At 33.8% G+C, this 19820-nt stretch overlaps 1 protein-coding gene across 1 annotated transcript in view; it reads right to left on the reverse strand.

The window, feature by feature from the left end:
* Positions 1 to 1330: 1330 nt before the first annotated feature.
* The window catches only part of NDC80 (NDC80 kinetochore complex component), a 40843-nt gene continuing 22353 nt past the window's right edge, over positions 1331 to 19820 (reverse strand). Inside the window, exons 12-17 of the mRNA XM_081263423.1 lie at positions 18072 to 18224; positions 15697 to 15786; positions 8528 to 8620; positions 7435 to 7565; positions 5538 to 5640; positions 1331 to 1616 (exon numbers count right to left, since the gene is read on the reverse strand). Coding sequence (XP_081119549.1) covers positions 1479 to 1616; positions 5538 to 5640; positions 7435 to 7565; positions 8528 to 8620; positions 15697 to 15786; positions 18072 to 18224 — 708 coding nt within the window. The 3' untranslated portion in view covers positions 1331 to 1478. The remainder of the gene's footprint in view (positions 1617 to 5537; positions 5641 to 7434; positions 7566 to 8527; positions 8621 to 15696; positions 15787 to 18071; positions 18225 to 19820) is intronic.

Here is a 19820-nt window from a genome sequence, read left to right on the forward strand (position 1 = left end):
AAAATGCAGATTCTGATTTAGTTGTTTTTGAGTGGGGTCAAACATTTGTACTTCTAACAAGACCACAGGTGATGGTGATGCTGCTGCACCCCACCACTCAGTTTGAGTGGCAAGGCTCTTGTCTCTTTTGCCACAGATGCCATCTAAGTGAACAATAACTATGGGAGCTGGTACCATATTGCATAACGCACAAACCATTTCTTTTGAAGAAAGTTCTACTGGATCCTGTAAGTTAAGATTCTAGAATACCTAGTAACCATTAATCTTGTCATATCTACTAGTTATCTTCCAACTATGATCTTTCTTTGTTCATTGCGCTCTTAGGCTGAATGCCTTCCTTTATAAGCCTTTATTGTAATTCCATTCCAAGTTTTCATGCCTTTCTTTTTATCATGTTTTTTGTTCTGACTTACATTAGATTTTAAATAGTACTGAAAGAATAAAGTTTACAGTAGAGGTAGATGCCAGTTCAATTTAAGGAGTTTCCTAACAACTGAGACCTGTTTAAAAAACTTCCCATCCTAACACAACTTCCTTAGCATTGGGAATATTCACTTTTCATGGCTCTTGTAGCTAAAATTTCAGATTGTGCACCAGCCCCAAGTTCCAATGTTGTGTCTACCACTACTACCAGGTGTGACCTGAGATGAATCAGAGCCTCTCTAAAAATGAAATCTCATCTCTAAAATGAGGGTTTTGAGCTACATTATTTTGTTATTTCCTTTATCTAACATTGCATATTCTTCTGCTTCACAGTAAAGATGAACTTTAGTTTCTTGGAAAGCCATACAGCTATAAACCAGGAGTGGACTATTGTGTGTCCAGCATCATGAAGAAGTTTCAGTTGGGTATGGTGGTGCATGCCAGTATTCCCAGAAACTAGGGCAGCTCACAAATTTGAGGCTGGCTTCAGCAACATAGTGAGATCCTATCTCAGAATTTAAATAAATAAATAAATAAATAAAAAGGGCCGGGGACGTGGCTCAGTGGTAAAGTGTCCCTGGGTTCAATCCCCAGTACAAAACAAAACAAAACAAAAGAAAAAGACCAAGTTTCAAAATTAGGCAATACTAACCATGTATACTTTATACAAGTGGTCAGTAATCTTTTCCTATAAGGGACTTTAGAGTCAACATTTCTGGCTTTGGAGGTCACAAGGTCTCTGTTGTATATACTCAACTCTGCCATTATAGTGGGAAAACAGTCAGACAACATGTAAATGAATGGCTGTGTCTGATTTGGTTCAGACGGTACTTGGCTAATTTCTGATTTAGACCACACTACCTATCTTCTCACCAATTGAAGTTAGGCAAAGAAATGTGATAAAAAACACTGTACAAATGTAGTTTTATTAACTATAGGTACATATAAAACTCAGCTATTTCATCTAAAAATGATCAACAAATTATCATAATTTCAGGTTTTACATATTTTCAGTTAACAAACTATTTTTATAAAAGATAATCAGCACTTGATCTTCATTCACCAGAAGCCTTAAGTAGAGCAGCATTCTTCTTATATTTTTCTGTAATCTCTCTAATATTTTTCAAGAGATCTTCAGACATGCATTCTTCATATTCTCTATCGACTTTAGTAATCTGCTCCTCAAGATGTTTCTAGTAGAAACAATTAGAAATTGTTAATGTAGAAACATTAATTTGTTCAAAGTGTGAAATTTACAAACAAGAGTGAAATATTTGTTAACAATAGAAATAAAAGGAATATTCTTGTATCTACCATGTTGGCCCTGTGTTCTTTCTTAATGAGATCCCCTCTTTTCTTCCCCAGAGATACTACTTGCCTGAATGTTTTGATTTTCTTTATACTTTTACCACACAGAGAGATATATATGTATCTCTAATAGGTTGTTATGTACCACATAATGATGTTTTGGACAATGATGTAGTGTACACATAATGGTGGTTCCATAAGATTATAAATTACCTAATTACATCTTAGTTTGTGTAGGGATTTATATGATGTGTAGAAAAGAACAAAATTGCCTAAAAACATTTCTATGAATGTGTTTCTGTCATTATACAATGCATGACTATCTTGGTTTAGTGGGTGCTGGTTTCAACCTTTGTGCTTATTGAAAAGTATTAAATATAATAATATTCTATGACATGTTTTTCACTCAGTATTTTAAGATCACTTATGTTAGTGCACAGATGTACTAGCTATAGATTATTCATATAGTGCTGCATAGCATTTAAATATGACTGTATCAATATTTTCTTATCTTTCTATTAGTGAATTTTTGTTCATTTCCAGATACAGCAGGCTGAAAACAATGATCTCCCCAGAGCTGATCATGCCTTAATTCCAGGAACCTGTGGCTATGCTATTGTGTATGATAAAGAAACTTTACAGATGTGATTAAAATTTTTTAAATTTTCTTTTTTAAAGCTAAGAATCTCAAGAAAAGGTGATTATTCTGCATTATTTGGGTAGGCCCAATGTAACCACAAGGTCTTTATAAGAGGGAATTAGTTGTATCAGAGTCAGAGAGAGAAGAAAACAGAAGAGGGCAGAGAGGAGAAATCTACCCCGCTGCTGGCTTTGAAGATAGAAGAAGGAACTACAAGCCAAGGACTGTAGGGGACTCTAGAAGCTGGAAAAGGGAAAGAAATGGATTCTACCCTAAAGCCCTTGAAGGGCTGCAGCCCTGTGAACCCACATTAGACTTCTAACCTCCCTAACTGTAAGGTAATGAACATGTGTTATTTTAAGCTATTAATTAAGTTGGTGATAATTAGTTACAACAAACATAAGAGAGTAGCATACCATGTTATTTTTTTTTTTTTTGCTATTATGAATGATACCATAAAAAAAATCACCACAAACTAGGTGGCTTAAAATAACAGACATTTATTCTCTCATAAGTCTGAGATCAAGATGTAAGCAGGTAGCAGTCAGAGAAATGCAAATCAAAACCACCCTAAGATACCATCTCACTCCAATAAGATTGGCAGCCATTAGGAAGTCAAACAACAACAAGTGCTGGCGAGGATGTGGGGAAAAGGGTACACTTGCTCATTGTTGGTGGGACTGCAAATTGGTGCAGCCAATTTGGAAAGCAGTATGGAGATTTCTTGGAAAGCTGGGAATGGAACCACCATTTGACCCAGCTATTCCCCTTCTCGGTCTATTCCCTAAAGACCTAAAAAGAGCATGCTACAGGGACACTGCTACATCGATGTTCATAGCAGCACAATTCACAATAGCAAGACTGTGGAACCAACCTAGATGCCCTTCAATAGACGAATGGATAAAAAAATGCGGCATCTATACACAATGGAGTATTACTCTGCATTAAAAAATGATAAAATCATAGAATTTGGAGGGAAATGGATGGCATTAGAACAGATTATGCTAAGTGAAGCCAGCCAATCCCTAAAAAACAAATGCCAAATGTCTTCTTTGATATAAGGAGAGTAACTAAGAACAGAGTAGGGCATGAGAAGAAGATTAACATTAAACAGGGATGAGAGGTGGGAGGGAAAGCGAGAGGGAAGGGAAATTGCATGGAAATGGAAGGAGACCCTCATGGTTATACAAAATTACATACAAGAGGAAGTGAGGGGAAAGGGAAAAATAATACAAGGGGGAGAAATGAATTACAGTAGAGGGGGTAGAGAGAGAAGAGGGGAGGGGAGGGGGGATAGTAGAGGATAGGAAAGGCAGCAGAATACAACAGACACTAGTATGGCAATATGTAAATCAATGGAAGTGTAACTGATGTGATTCTGCAATCTGTATACGGGGTAAAAATGGGAGTTCATAACCCACTTGAATCAAAATGTGAAATATGATATGTCAAGAACTATGTAATGTTTTGAACAACCAACAATTAAAAAAAAAAAAAAAGATGTAAGCAGGATGGTGCTCTCTGAAGGATACAGGGGAGAATCCTTTGTTGCTTCTTCTGTTTCTGGCAGTTCCAGGAAATTCTTGGTGCTCTTTAGCTTACAGCTGCATCACTCACTCTAATCTCTACCTCTGTTTCACATGGATTTCATATAAGGATATCAGATAGTGGATTTAGGGCCTGTGCTAATCCAATATGATTTCAACCAATTACCTGTGCAAAGACCCTACTTCCTAATAATGTTATATTCTGAAATCCTGGTAAGACAAGAATTCTGGGTGGCACTATTCAACTCAAAACAGTGCCCTAGAGGTAGAGTGCTCACCTATCACATAGGAGGCACTGGGTTCGACCATCAGCACACGTACAAAAATAAATAAATAAAATAAAGTTATTAAAAAAAAAAAAAAAAAAACAAAAAACAGGGCGCATAGTTATATTAAGGATTGCCATGTTGTTTTCTAAAACTATTATATCAATTTGTACAATCACTGCAGTAAATAAGAACTTCTCTCTACATTGGGAATTATTAAACATTAATCTTTGGCCAACTTTTCTTTTCTTTTTTTTTGGGTACTGGGGACTAATCTCAGGTGCACTTGACCACTGAGCTACATGCCTGGTCTTATTTTGTGTTTTATTTAGAGACAGAGTCTTGCTGAGTTGCTTAGTGCCTTGCTTTTTGCTGAGACTGGCTTTGAATGATCCTCCTGCCTTAGCCTCCCAAACTGCTGGGATTATAGGTGTGTGCCACCACTCCAGGCTTTGGCCAACTTCTTGAATGTGAAATATGGTATATATTTTCATATGTTTATTGCTCCATTTGTGCTTTTCTGAAATTTTCATTTGGGTCTTTCACTATTTTTATTTATTTTTAAAGGCCATCATATTTCTGGATATTAATTCTTTATCAGTTGTGTTTTTAAAAGAGCAGTTTCAAGGTCTTTCAGGAGAGATGATGGGAAGTAGGGCAGCATATGCTCATATTTTGAACAAATGAAAGCCTATTAAGGTGATGTGATGAGTATTTTTTTAAGCCATTTTCAACTGGAAATACATTATCATCCAAAAAAAAGTACCCAGGAATTCTTTGGTTCAGGAATTTATCTTAGCTTTTAGGGCTTGGCATTATAAGTTTGGTGAATATATATATATTTTTTAATTTAGTTGTGAATGAACACACAGTATCTTATATTTATTTTTATGTGGTGCTGAGGATTGAACCCAGTGCCTCACACATGCGAAGCAAGAACTTTACCACTGAGCTACAGCCTCAGCACTGGATGAATAGTTTTATTGGTTTACTATTAAGCTATTGGAAAGCGAGGGATAAGGCAAAACACTTATTATAAAGATATGCTCTTTCTTCTCAATCTTAATTAAATCCCAAATGTTCTAATATGTTTTTGTTAAGTTGAACATGGCCCGGTGCAATACCATTATAGATTGTTGATATAAAAATATTATTGTATGTCATTTAAGTGAACAAAACAGATTACTTTATAAAGTGCACAAACATTCTCTTATATCCCCTGGTCACATACTAGACAGATTTTTTCTGACAAATTTTTACTAAGATATTTTCCACATAAATGAAATTAACTATATTAATTCCTATAAAGACAGAGCAGAAATATATTAAAGTTTTAAAGAATTTCACACTTACCTCAATAGACCCTACATGTGTAGCAATCATTTCTAAAAGACGCTGCAAGTTATTTCTGACTTTTCGTCTTTCTTCAGTTGTAGTCTGCACAACTAGTTGGTACCTGAAGAATAAAAACATTTTTTAAAGTTGTATAGAAAATAAACTAATATATCAGGTCTAGTTGGCTCACCTCCTATTTTCATAATCAAGAAAACCAAGTTGTGATTAGTCTGTAATGCTTACTATACATGTAATTCATTTAGTTCTAGCTATGAATCATTAAAACAGAAGTAATATTTTTCAAAGATGCTTTGTAAGCCAACAAAACCAAAAAGCACCAAAACTGCATGCTTTATCAAAGAAAGCTGTGGAGTAAGAGGTTATTATTATTATCTTGTGGCTTTGGGGATGGAATGCAGGGAATTGTGCATGTTAGGCAAGTGCTCTACCACTGAGCTTCATCCCCAGCCCTAAATGAGCTTACCTAAGTCTCCAAAGGGATTATAACAGAATGCTTTTAAGACAGAAAATTGCAAAGAGGGGAGTAGAAATCTTACCTTTAGGAATTCAAATTCAAAACAAAATAGAGATCAAATAAACCTCTGCTGTGTATTTTATCCCTAGACTACAAATAAAGAAATGAAGATGTGTCACTTTCTCCAGTATTGTCCTTGCAACCTCAGTGAGATGTCTTTTAGTTATTTGAGGGCCATATAAGACTTGAAAAATGTATATATTCATACCAATGTACACAGAATATTATGGATTAATTATTTAGTATGTTGATTTTTATATAGGTTGCACAATATAATCACAAAAAAGCAGAATATTCTTCAAAAAAAGAATGCAACATTTTTATAGTTAATACATAGTTTGGCTAAAATTCTTCCTATGTAACTTTCAATTAATTTCAAAAATCTGGTAGTGATATGAGAATAATGCAAATTTGTGCTGGCTTATGCCAATTTTCTCCTTGAGAAATATTTGATGAATGTAGAAAACTGCACCCAGCTGTATCCAGACATGAAGGTACAGACAAAATATACACAAGCTCATACCTCAGATGTGTACTCTCTCAGTTCAAATGTGATCATGACATGCATCCACAACCAGTGTTATTTCTCAAAGCAAATTGCATGTCCTTTTAAGGTGAAAGATCCCATGTTTATTGTGCATTTGCATATTTATTAAGTATTTAACACGTGTACAGTTATGCTAAAAGTTTTTATTAGGTCATCATTATTTGCTCATCTGATGTAGTTTTTGAGTGTTGTGCCTAATACCAATTTTCCTAAAGGTCCTATAATTTTTACTGCATTATTTTGCACAGCATGGCAATTATTAGCAAAGTATAAGTTGTATTACAGCACAATGACTCTGTAATTTATAATATAATCACATTTTACTATATAATACACATAATTTCTAGGAAATTTAAAAAAAGAAGTTTAGTGGGGCTTATTAAAATTCACTATCAAGTAGTCAAATTTATTTGAATTGATTTAAAATGTTATTTTGTGGAGCTGGGATTGTGGCTCAGTGGTAGAGCACTTGCCTAGCATGTGCGGGGGACCTAGGTTCGATCCTCAGCACCACATAAAAATAAATGAATGCAATAAAAGTATTGTGTCCAACTACAACTAAAAAAAATAAATATTTAAAAAAAATGTTATTTTGTTTTCAGGGATTAAAATTCACTAATCAATTAAATTTAAAATGAATCATTTCTTGCGGGCAATAACTATAACAGTGGAAGAATGTATCTAACGTTTTAAGTTGTTCTGCTAAAGTTCTATTCACCATTCTCTCCACCACAAATAACTTTATAATAGGAATTAAAGGAAAAAATTAGATATAGATTTATAGAAATTATAAGCAACTAATAAACAAATAAATCTTGGCAAGATGAACTTACTCCCGCTGAACAGCATCTAACTCATTCATAGCTTCACTGAGGCCCTCATTAACAGCACTTTCCAGCTGGTGCTTGTGTTTCTCCAAGGACTCAAGCTCATTGGCCAATTTTTCATCCTCTTCCTCAGCTTCCTATTAGGATAAAGTCATGGTTACATGTTTTTGATATTCATATTCCATATATTCAAGGTAGATTTAAAAAAGTATGCAAAGCATTTTAAAACAATCCAGATTGCATCATTTATATTCTCAGGATGCTTACCACTTTCATTCCCATTGGGAATTCTGTATTATAAATATAACACAGATGTGACTTTTTCAAGAGGTCTGTATAGCTTTAATTCGGAATTTTCAAGTCTATTTTGACACTTTTTTTCTACAAACCTGAATTTTTTAGGTCATTATTTCACAATGGCATTAACTATGCACAAAGAAGCCCAAATACAATTTCTAGGTTTTTGAAGATAAAGTATGTATCCTAAAGTCTTTCATTTAAGTGCTTCAGAGAATAAACTTAAGCACTGTCATGGAGAATACATGATAAAACAAAAATTATTATTAAATATTTCACATATAGATCATATTTTGTGGTAAATTTTCTAAAAATTTGATACTACTTAAAAAAAACCCCAAAACAACAACAATAAAAAACAAAAAACAAAAAAACGCATGGGTTCCAAATATACAGAATAAGAAAAAAGTTTTCAATTCCTGATACTTTGCTAGCATTAGTAATGGTGTAGCTCAAAATTTCACGTAAATTGTCTAAGTGGTAATGAACAGAGTCATTTGAATACTTCTCTAAGTAAAATGCTGGTCAGGGGGTGACATATAAAGTAATTAAGAATCAATCTTAATATTTTATCTGCCTTCTAGAATACTGAATCACATACGCAAGTATAAAATACCAGATATGTTCTATGCTGAAATAACCTGAATCCAGAAAAAAGTCCTTTAAAGGACAGAATAAATGATTTACAACAAATTTTAAGAAGACAATCAAACATAAAGATTTCAGTTTTAATGTTAGACTATATGGTAAGTCAATCATGACACATTTTTGGCTAACTTGAACAAATCGGCCAAGTTCTTACCTTAACTTTTTGTTGGTAAAGATCATCCAGCTTTTGAACTTCCTCTTTCAGAGTTCTCACACTTCTCTTGCTTTCTGTTATCATTGTATTCAACTTGGGGAATAAAACTTTGGTTGAGAATCATAACTATACATCAAAGAAACTTAACAGATCATATAATTTTATATTCTCTTTCTGTTATCATTTGTTTAGGCAATACTGGGGATTGAATCCAGGGCCCTACAGGCAAGAATTCTACTACTGAGCAACACCCACTGCCCTTTTTCATTTTTTGAGACAAGTTGCCTAGGCTGGCCTTGAACTTGTGATCTTCCTACCTCAGGCTCCTGAGGAGCTGATATTACAAGCATGAGCCACTTCGCCTGGCTAACTTTTATATTCTCAATCAACTAACTATACCAATGTTATTTCTTCTAGTCTTTTTGACCTCCAATCTATTGTTTGTCCAAACACTTTATTATTCTCCAAAGAGGAACTGATTCCAAAGAAACTTTAAAATAAGATTACTAGGGCTGGTAATGTAGCTCAGTAGTAGAGTGCTTACCTAGCACGTATGAGGCCCTGGGTTTGATACCTAGCAACTCAAACAAAACAAAACACAAAAACAAAAAGCAAAACATAAAAACAACCAAAAAAACCAAACCAAAACCAAATAAAAACAAAAACAAAAACCCAAAGTACTAATATGTATTTCTATTGGTAGCTGTGGGAGTGCTTTATAAATACTCACATATATTATATAAATATTATACACATCACATTATTACGTATTATTAATATGGTTATACCAACATATTCATAAGTATAAATTATTTTTGCTGTCTAGATTTTTTATATTTTATATACTTTATATTTTATATACTTTATATATATGTAGCTTCCCATTTGTATGTTCACTTTCTGAGATGTTAAAAGAGAATTTTTTAATATTAATTTTATTGCATAATACTTGCTACTTGGTTATAGTTATACATTCTTTTGAAAGAGTAATAAGGTAATCATATTTAATCTTTTTGAAGCTTGACCTTGGAAATAAGTGGAAACCCAAACTGAAGAACTGTGTCTAAAGTTCATTTCCTGTTGATAACTGCTGATACCAGTTGATGGCTGTGATTAAAAGTTTTCTTCAGGTAGATCAAGAAAATATTTCCCACAGGAAACAGAAAAAAGAAAAATGTATAAAGAGCTGACAGGTTTTTTTTTTTTTTTTTGAGATGATTACACATACAAGAATGAAATTTAAAAAAATATGTTTTTTGGAAAAGCTTAGTTTATTTGGCAAAAGATAAGGTAATGAAATAATTATACTTATTAAAGACAATCCCATCTACAGAATGTTTTTATTTTACATATGAGAGGAGTGGATTGGAAAGAATGCTTTTTGCTTGGGTTCACACAGTTAGCATAGGGTCAGAAATCAAAACCAGACATTCAAACTCAAAAGATGTCTTCTAAATGTACACGTTATTTTTGAAGGGACTAACAAGTTAATAAGTGGTTTCGTTAAATTTACCTGCAATAAGATGAAAGGACATCTCATGGCTGGTCAAAACCATGTTTACCAGTTTCTACTTTCCATATCAACTATACCAAAGATATGTCAATTAAGCATTTTCCCCCTGATTATAAAAATAAATATATTCATTGAGGCAAAAAGAGAAAAAATTAAAGAAAAAAATATTTGGCATACTTTTTTAGTATTTTCCTCATTCATTTAATAAAGAGCTCAAGTTGTTGATAATCCAAGATACCATAATCACTTCAATTAGATGAGCTTCTCTTTTTAATCACTAACAGAAACCACCAATGTGGAATTCCATTACTTCCTGCCTCTAATCAACATAATTGTGTGAGAGTTTTCCTTCTTTTACATTTTTTTTTTAATATTTTGGTACTGGTGATTGAACCTAGGAGTGCTTTACCACTGAGCTACATCCACAGACCATTTTATGTTTTATTTTGAGACTGAGTTTTTTTTTTTTTTTTTTTAAAGAAAGAGTGAGAGAGGGGAGAGAGAGAGAGAGAGAATTTTTTTTTTTAATATTTATTTTTTAGTTCTCGGCGGACACAACATCTTTGTTGGTATGTGGTGCTGAGGATTGAACCCGGGCCGCACGCATGCCAGGCGAGCGCGCTACCGCTTGAGCCACATCCCCAGCCCAAGACTGAGTTTTGCTAAATTGCTTAGGGCCTTCCTAAATTGCTGAGGCTGGCCTCAAACTTACAATCTTCCTGCTTCAGCCTGCCAAGTCATTGAGATAACAGGTGTACACTGTTACACCCAGCTTTTCTTTCTTTCTTTGAATACTTTAAATGTGCATTCTTTTATTCCTAATATTTAAACTTTATCCTCATTCCCTTCAACTCCCTCTCACATCATTAAAACCAAACCATTCCCTTATCTGGCAAAACCAAACAAAAACCACAAAAACCAAAAACCTTTTCTACATATCTCTTTTCTTACTACTGTTCCAAATCCTTTGTTCAGATTCAAATATTGGTAGTATTGTAATGTAGAGTAATCCACAAAGGCAAATCTATTCATAATACTATATCTCCTTTTCTACTATGCACACCTCAACTCACAGTAATATGGTTTTTGGCTTGTTGGCTGCATGAAGCCATTTCTGCAAATGTCACTAGTAACTTCTTTCCTCCCCTCAACCCCTTCAATCCAGGCTGGTGGGTTGGTTGGGGATCAAACCCAGGTCCTGGAATGCTAAGCATGTCCTCTATCACTAAGCACACCCCTGGCTCTTCAGTAACATCTTAAATTCTAAAGCCAATGGATACCTTTCAGATATTTAATTCTACTTGTCATTTTAGTACTAATTGTGGTTACTAATAGTTTCTTTTTAAAAAGCCCTTCCTTGGTTTCTAAGACCATGGAATCTCCTGATTTCATCTCTGTCTTGGAAGGTCCCTCTTTACATTCCTTTACGTTTCTTTTTCTATTCATAATTTGGATATAGATATTCTTCCAGGATTCTGATCCTGGCTGTAGTCTCACTTGCTCACTTGGGAGAGTGCTCTCTCACATCACATCTGGGAGATCTTTTGACTTTTAACAACCTGCCTGTTAAAATATACATATATACACATACTGATTTTATACTTTGATGTCCCAGAGACCTGAAACTCAGCATATCCCAGACTGCAACTCTGTTCTGTACCTCTCTCTCATTAAATATCAAGGTAAAGAACAACATCACATGCCCATTTGCCAGATACAATGTACCTAGACATTCTTTATTTCACTTTTCTAGCCTTCACATCCAACTGTTCACTTCAGTACTGAATTCTGTTGTCTCCGCCTTCCAATTTCTTTTCTCCATCCTCACTGTAGTAACCTTGGTATGGGTCCTTACCATTTATTGCACAGGATATAGTTTAGTCTCCTAAGTCTATGTTTCTGGCTCATGCACCTCATCTATTTTTTCAAAATGCCAAATGCATAGGTGATTAGTACTCTTACTTAAAAATCTTCAATGGCCCCCATTGCCTAAAGAATAAAAATCCTACCAGTAAGTAAGAACAAGTTAATAATAATTAGATTATTGTTTCCCCAGGCTTTTCTTTTATCACACTTAACACTCTTGTAATTTGTTAACAAGCTGTGTACTTTGGTTTCTGGGCCTTTAGTTAGGGCACACATGTAAATTTCTGTGTATCCACTGGTGAAGTCCTAGCTTAATTCAGTTACTGCATCTTTCAGAAAGACTCCTATGCTTATCTTAGGGTAATATAAGAATACACAGCTTATTTACATTTCAAAAATGTTATGATAGAAGAAATTGTTTTCATGCCTGTCTTTTCAATCAAAAAGGCAAGAGCTGTATTATAATAGTACTTACTACCAACATTAATTATAGTACCAGCCACAGAGACACTCAAGAAAATATTTGCTAATTAAATTTCAGTGGCAAATATTTAAGTTCACCTGTACATTTATATTTGTAAGAATATAAAACATAAAGAGAATCTTCTTTTTTCCTTTTCTGATCCCTTAAATATCATTGTTGCTTAGTATTCAATCTTCTCCTATTTAATTTATACATTCTAAGAAATATCATCTACATCCATGGTTGTAAGTGTGATTGGTTTGACTTTCTTTTGTGATGTTTTTGTTGTGGTAAACACTAGCCTTTAAGAATGAATTAGGTCTCTTTGTGCTTTTTAACAATTTACATGTCATGAAATCATCTGACCTTCAATAATTGAAAACAATGAACTTTTGTAAAAATCACCTGTTATTGAAATTTTCTGGAGAGCTAATTCTTTCTGTACTTTTGTTTCTGGTTACTTAACTATTTTGACGTTTTATTTTGAGTCAATTTTGAGATGTGTATTATTCATGCTGTAATTAAATTTGATAAAAAACAAATTTAAAGATAAGATTTTTATAGAATCCTTTTTATTTTATTTTGCAATGCTGGGGATACAACCTAGGGCCTTGTGCATGCTAGGCAAGTGCTCTACCACTAAGCCACATCCTTAGCCCTTCCAGTAAGATTTTTGTTTACATGAATTACTCTGTAATTCAAATGAATTCCCATCATCTCTCTATAAACTGTCTACTTCTTACTTCACATTTTCATTCTTTTACCTGAATAGTTTTGGCAATTATATGTAAATACTTTCCAGATTGATTAGCTTCATTATTCCAATTTATTAATTTCTGTATGATCTTTACTATTTCCAATTGCTATTTTATCCTATGCCCATCTTATCTTGATTAGACTATTGTCAAACTGAAAAAAGGTTTAAGTCTTTAGTCTCATTAGCATCAGGTATTACTGATTACTTCCTTCTTAAAGTCTCCCATATTTTGGCTTCTACTACATATTCTCTTCTTCAAAATAACTCTCTAGCTATTTTGTCCACTTTTTCTAAGTTTTTTTTTCCAGAATCTTTTGTTTTCTTTCTTGATCCCTTAAGTGTCATTGTTTCTCAGGATTCAATGTTCTGCTATTTTATTTATACATTCCAAGAAATATCACCCACATCCATGGATTCAGCTATCATATGTGTGCTAAAGACTATCAAAACTATTTTCAGCCCTGGTCTCTCTCATGCTCTGAATCTACTGCTTCAACTTTGCTCTCACTTTTCTTCCTCTAGGTAATACACTATAGTCCATTCAGTTGCCCATACCAGAAATCTGGAAGTCATTATAGAACTTCTTTTTCTCCAAGCTTGGTCATGAAATCCTTGGAATTTATTTACCTTCTTAACACTTCCTAAACATGTCCCCTTCCCTCTGTTTCTACTATGAATAGTTTGGTTTAATCTCTTAACATTTTCAGTTGCATCCTTTCTAAGCCACATTTTCCCATAACTTAAAGGGTTTTGCAAAAATGCAAATCTGATTAGCATAACTGCAGAAATGTCAGCCTTTTTCTCCAAGTGGGAGCCCTTGAAGGGTAGGTTTATTTTTAGAACACTAACATGAGGCCTAGCCTATAGTAGGCATTTTATACTTTTTTTCCCCAAGATTTCCTGCTCAAAAGTCTTTCAAGTTTCAAGTCATTCTGAAAGCTGTTTTAGTCATGAGGCCCCTATTGCTTGGAATTCATCTTTTGGAGGTTCTTCAGATTTAATGTCCATTCCAACAAAAAAAAAAAAAAAGAAAAAAAAAAAAAAAAAAAAAAAAAAGAAAATCAAACTGAAGCAGGTCAAAGAAAGACCTTGTCTCAAATAATCAGCACACCTTGTATATAGTCTAAACCTTCTTCCCATAGTCTAATATTTCATAAATCCCAAATTACTCAATAATGTTTCAAACTTGTTTTTTTGAGGAGTTTCAATCTTGCTTTAACTTTCTAATACAAAGTAATTCTTTTTATTTTTTGGGTACCAGGCATTGAACCCAGGGCACCCAACCACTGAGCCACATTCCCAGTCCTATTTTTTTTTTAATTTAATACTTATTTTTTTAGTTGTAGTTGGACACAATACCTTGATTTTATTTATTTATTTTTATGTGGTGCTGAGGATCGAACCCAGAGCTCTGCCTGTGCTAGGCAAGCGCTCTACCGTTGAACCACAACCCCAGCCCCTACAGTCCTATTTTTTTGTATTTTATTTAGAGACAGGGTCTCACTGAGTTGTTTGACGCCTCGCTTTTTTGCTGAGTGTGGCTTTGAATTCCTCCTGTCTCGGTCTCCTGAGTCGCTGGGATTACAGGCGTGTGCCACTTGCGCTCAGCCAAAGTGAGTTGTTACAGAATTTTTTAACATTAAAAAATGACTTTCTGTGGGTTATTAGAATAATTATTTGTGAACTATAGTAAGTTTTGTTTCTTAGTGAGAAAAAAAATAAACATATTTCTATTTAGAGAAAAAGATAAGACTTCATTCTTATCCAGGAATCCTAGTCATGACACAATAGTTCTTTTCTTTTTTGTGGTGCTGGGGATTGAACCCAGGGCATTGTGAATGCAAGGCAAGCAAGCACTCTATCAACTGAGCTATATCCCCAGCCCACACAATACTTCTTGAAGAGTTGAATTAACAACTAGGGGCTTCCTTTACTTGTTTGGTGTCATAAAAACACACTCTAGTGTGTTTGGGAAGTAACTTCTTAAATTTTCTCAATCAACTACTACAGCAATATTTACTTTAAAGGTTACTGAATATAATAGCAGGTCTTTTTCAGGGATATAGGTGGTTGGCTTGGAATTGTTTCAAGGATCTCAGAAGCAGGAACTTTCTGAAAACTAAATGGACTTCTATTAGCATTTAAGTTCTCCTGAACTTCCATGATCTAGAAAGAAATACTTGGCAAAAAGAAACCTCTAAATCCATCACAGTTGGTTAGCCTCATCATGAATGACACATACATACTTTAAACATAGACTCCTCAAATCCATTTTAGTCTTAAAAAAGAATATTATTTCAAGTAAAGAGGGAATTCTGTAGTTCTCTACATTCCCAAAGGGAATGAAATCTAGTTTCATATCACTATATCATAGTGATATAAGAAGCCTAGGATATTTAAATTACTTGATAAGTTACTTCAAATATTTCAGTCAAGTTTGTACCAACTTTCATTTTACAGAATTTTTAAATAAAAATTAATTCCTTGGCAACCAGAAACCACAAATCACATTTAATTTTAGGCTTTTAAAAAAATCCTTATTTTTCTTTAATCTAAGTTTCATTACTTACTTGTTCTAAAGTATCCTCCAAACCCATTTTTTTATTCAGAGCTTTATTAATTTCTTCTTCATTTTCATTCAGGAGTTCCTTGAGGGGTACCTATACAAAACATGAGAATGTGAGTGAAAGGTAATTACAAAATTTATTTTATGTAGAATATGTAAATTGTGATACAGGGATTGATTTCTATCATGGGGATTGAACCCAGGGCCTTGTGCATGCTGGGCAAACACTCTGCCACTGAACTACATCCTTTAAAAAATAATTTTGGAGACAGTGGCTTGGTAAGTTGCCCAGGATGGTTTAGAACTTGCCATCCTCCTGCCTTGGCCTCTGACTAGCTAGATTATAAAGGTGTGTGCTTGGCAAGCTATAATATTTTAAATTTAATACAATATTACTAAGAAAATAAAACTAATTTTTAATGTAATTTCTATACCTGTAGAATATAACCTGCTTTTGGTTTTTAATACTTGCAAAGTTCAAGAATTGTTCATCTATTCTGGAAATTCACTTCTATACATTTTGTAAGTACACTAGGTTTACTGCAGTAATCTTTCTTCTTATTTTTTTTGGTACTGGAGATTGAAACCAGGAATGCTTTACCATTTAGCTACATCCTTAGCCCTTTTTATTTTTTGAGAGTGTCTTGCTAAGTTGCTTAGGGCCTCTGTAAATTGCTGAGGTTGGCCTCATACTTGTGATTCTCCTGTCTCAGCCTCCTGAGCAGGTGGGATTACAGGTGTGCTACACCATGCCCACCTTACTGCAATAATTTTTTGAAAACAAATTATATGTAGGTTGTATTTTTATGCTATGTTCTCCAGATAGATCAATTTCTCTTACTCCTCTTTAGTTTTATTATTCTCAACTTGTTTTTTCTATGTTTATCTTCTGTCCTACAGATTTAATTTCAACACTGCTTTGTTGCTTCTCATTATGTTTTTCTTTTATTGAGGTGAAATTCACATTTTAAGATGGTTAAACTGAAATAGGTTAAATTTAAGTGTGCAATTCAGTGGCATTTAGAAATTCTCAATGCTATGTAAATATATCCCTAGTTCTAAACATTTCATCATTCCAAAAGAAAAACTCATAGGCCATTATGGTGGTTTTTAAAAATTTGGGGTAAATTTTTAAATAGCGGTGCTCTACCACTGAGCTATATTCCCAGGCATGTCAATTTTTTATTTTGAGGAAGGGGCTCACTAAATTGCTGAGGCTGATCTTGAAATTGCCATCTTCCGGCCTCAGTCTCTTGAGTAAAAGGAATAATAGGCATGTACTACTATATTTGGCTAAGTCTAACTTAATCCATTTCAGTCCACTAATAAACTAATCTCCAGGAAAGTAAAGATTTTATCTACGTATTTTACCTCTAGCGTGTAGCTGGTCTGCAACATAATATATATTCAATTAATATTTGTTGAATAATTCTCAAGGGAAAAAGTGCATAGCTTTTGAATTTGACAATCTATTCAAAAAACTAAGTATCAGCAGGGTACAATGGCACACCCATATAATCCCAGCAGCTCAGGAGGTTGGGGCAGGAGGATCACGAGTTCAAAGCCAGCCTCAGCAAAAGTGAGGCGCTAAGCAACTCAATGAGAGCCTGTCTCTAAATAAAATATAACACAGGGCTGGGGATATGGCTTAGTGGTTGAGTGCTCCTGAGTTCAATCCCCACTAACTCCCACACCCACAAAAAACAAACAAAACAAAACAAAAAACCCCAAAATAAAAAAAGTATCATGAAAGAGGGCATCTTAAGGGGCCAATAAAATATTAAAATTTATGAATATGTAAGACGTTGTGATAGAGCAAACTAAAAATTTTCTTCCTAAAATTATTTCCTTGGTCATATTGCAAAATTAGGCATAGATTTCTCATTGTTGACTGCTGGTATTCCTTAATGCGTTATTACATCTTATGCTTTCACGTGTGTCCTTGTGCCTTTCACACACCATCCCATGAATATTTCAGTTTTCAAGATTTCATTCCATGGTCACCATCTCTGTGGAGTTTTATTGCTACCTGGGAAGAACCAATCTTGTTATATCTTGTAAAGATTTCTAATAAAGCACATATTTGATATTCATTCATTCATATCTTTCTCCCATGAGGGGACTAGGAGCAAAGGTTGTCATGCTTGTCTGTATAGTCTTGGTGTTTGTCTTGTATATAAATGAATTACTTACTGGATAGTTGAATAAAGTAGCTAGAGAAGAAGAAAAGGTTTTATACTTTGAAGAGTTAGCTGTAACAAAGACAAGATTTCTACCACCAAGAAGAAAGAAGACCAAGAAGTTCTGTCTCTTTAGTCCTGGGATATGGACATATTTAAGTTCAAATTCTTACAGATAACAATCTCATAATTTACTTACATAAACTTGAGCCCTGTATTTGATGAGGCAGTTGGCACCAGCTTCAGGATTAAACTTAATTTCAAAGTCATAACCTTGGGAATTCTCAGCACTTTTAGGAATAAGTTTTAATTTTCTAGCCAGTTTGTGATATTCTGCTAATTGTGTTTCAATCTAAGGAAAGAACACAAAAAGAAATGTTAAAAATAAAGTAGCCCTATTTCATATGGTTTTCAACTGGCATTTCTGCAATTTTATACAAAATGTTATGACTATTTTTAGTAGTTTAGTGATTTAGTAACTTTTAGTAATAAGGGCGGCAACTTAAAAATATGTAAAGGATGAAAGGTTTTATTCATACTAAATCTATAAAATAATTTTAAGCCTATAATTGATTGGTAAGTAGTGTATTACTATTCTTCCATTTACCTGATAAACAGTTTAGAATAAGTGTCCATGTTCAGGTTTTAACTAACATTTACTTTTTCAAATACTAGACAGAGAAATTATGAAACATAAAAACCTTAGTTTTGGGCTGGGGATGTGGCTCAAGCGATAGTGTGCTCGCCTGGCATGCGTGCGGCCCGGGTTCGATCCTCAGCACCACATACAAACAAAGATGTTGTGCCCGCCAAAAACTAAAAAATAAATATTAAAAAACTCTCTCTCTCTCTTTAAAAAAAAAAAAAACCTTAGTTTTGTCAATGTACAAATTAAAACATTTCATTTATTCAAAATAAGTGAAGTTTAATTATTTAAGGTTCAAAATGCTATCTTAACTGTATTGATAAAAATATTTTAGTAACGTATGTCACATTTCCTGTCCTCCCTCTTTCCATTGGGGCTTTGTTTAAATTATGTTATCAGAAAGGTTTCCCTTCTAATGTAGCCCCCGTGGTTTTTCTTAAACCTCACTTTTCTTTTTTTCTATAGCAATAATCACTAACTGACAAAATAAATCGCTCACTTTCACTGCTGGAATGTAATCACCATGAAAACAGCTGTATCTACTGTATCTACAACAATGCCTGGCATACAGTAGATGCTTACTATTTGATTGAATAAATAAATTTGCAGATTCCAGGCAACTTATTTTTATAGTGTTTTCTCCATTTAATATGTACTTAGTTTCTAATAACTATTATATATTCATAAAGTTTGAGTAAAGAAATGCAATGGCAAAGCATTTTTAATTTCAAAAAAAGCATTAGATCTCAAAGCAATACTACTTGTATATTAAGATTTTTCTAATAATCAATTAGGAAATCATTTCTATTACTTTACTAAAATATAGTAGCTCTCTTGGAATCATTAAAGTATGTAGTTCTATTTGTCCTTATGCTAAATAATGCTGGGAATAGTTTCTTCTGTTCTTTTCTTTTAAATCTAATGAAATTAGCTTCCAAAAGCTTATATGCTTTATTGTACCTAACTGCAAGGAGAGCAAATATGTGGCACATGTAGGTCTCTAGTTTCTCTTTCCCATATCAATTTACACAGCAAAAATTTATCACACTCTTTCCTGATGAATATAGATTTAGTACAATGTCCATCTCAACAAAGAACTCCAGAAGGCTAATACCAGAGCTGAGATGTGGAACAAAAATTAGTCCCGGGGTAGGATGATAAATGAATGAAATGTTTATACTGATCTTTTGTGTGTACTGCCACCATCCTTTAATATTCCTCTTAACTAATTCTGAGGGATCCACTGCTCTAAGTTTTGTTTGCACTGTCCATGGCCTTGCTCTGGCTCATCCCCAGTCCACT

The sequence above is a fragment of the Spermophilus citellus genome (genome assembly GCF_964194105.1).
Source record: "Spermophilus citellus genome assembly, chromosome: 12".
Lineage (NCBI taxonomy): Eukaryota > Metazoa > Chordata > Mammalia > Rodentia > Sciuridae > Spermophilus > Spermophilus citellus.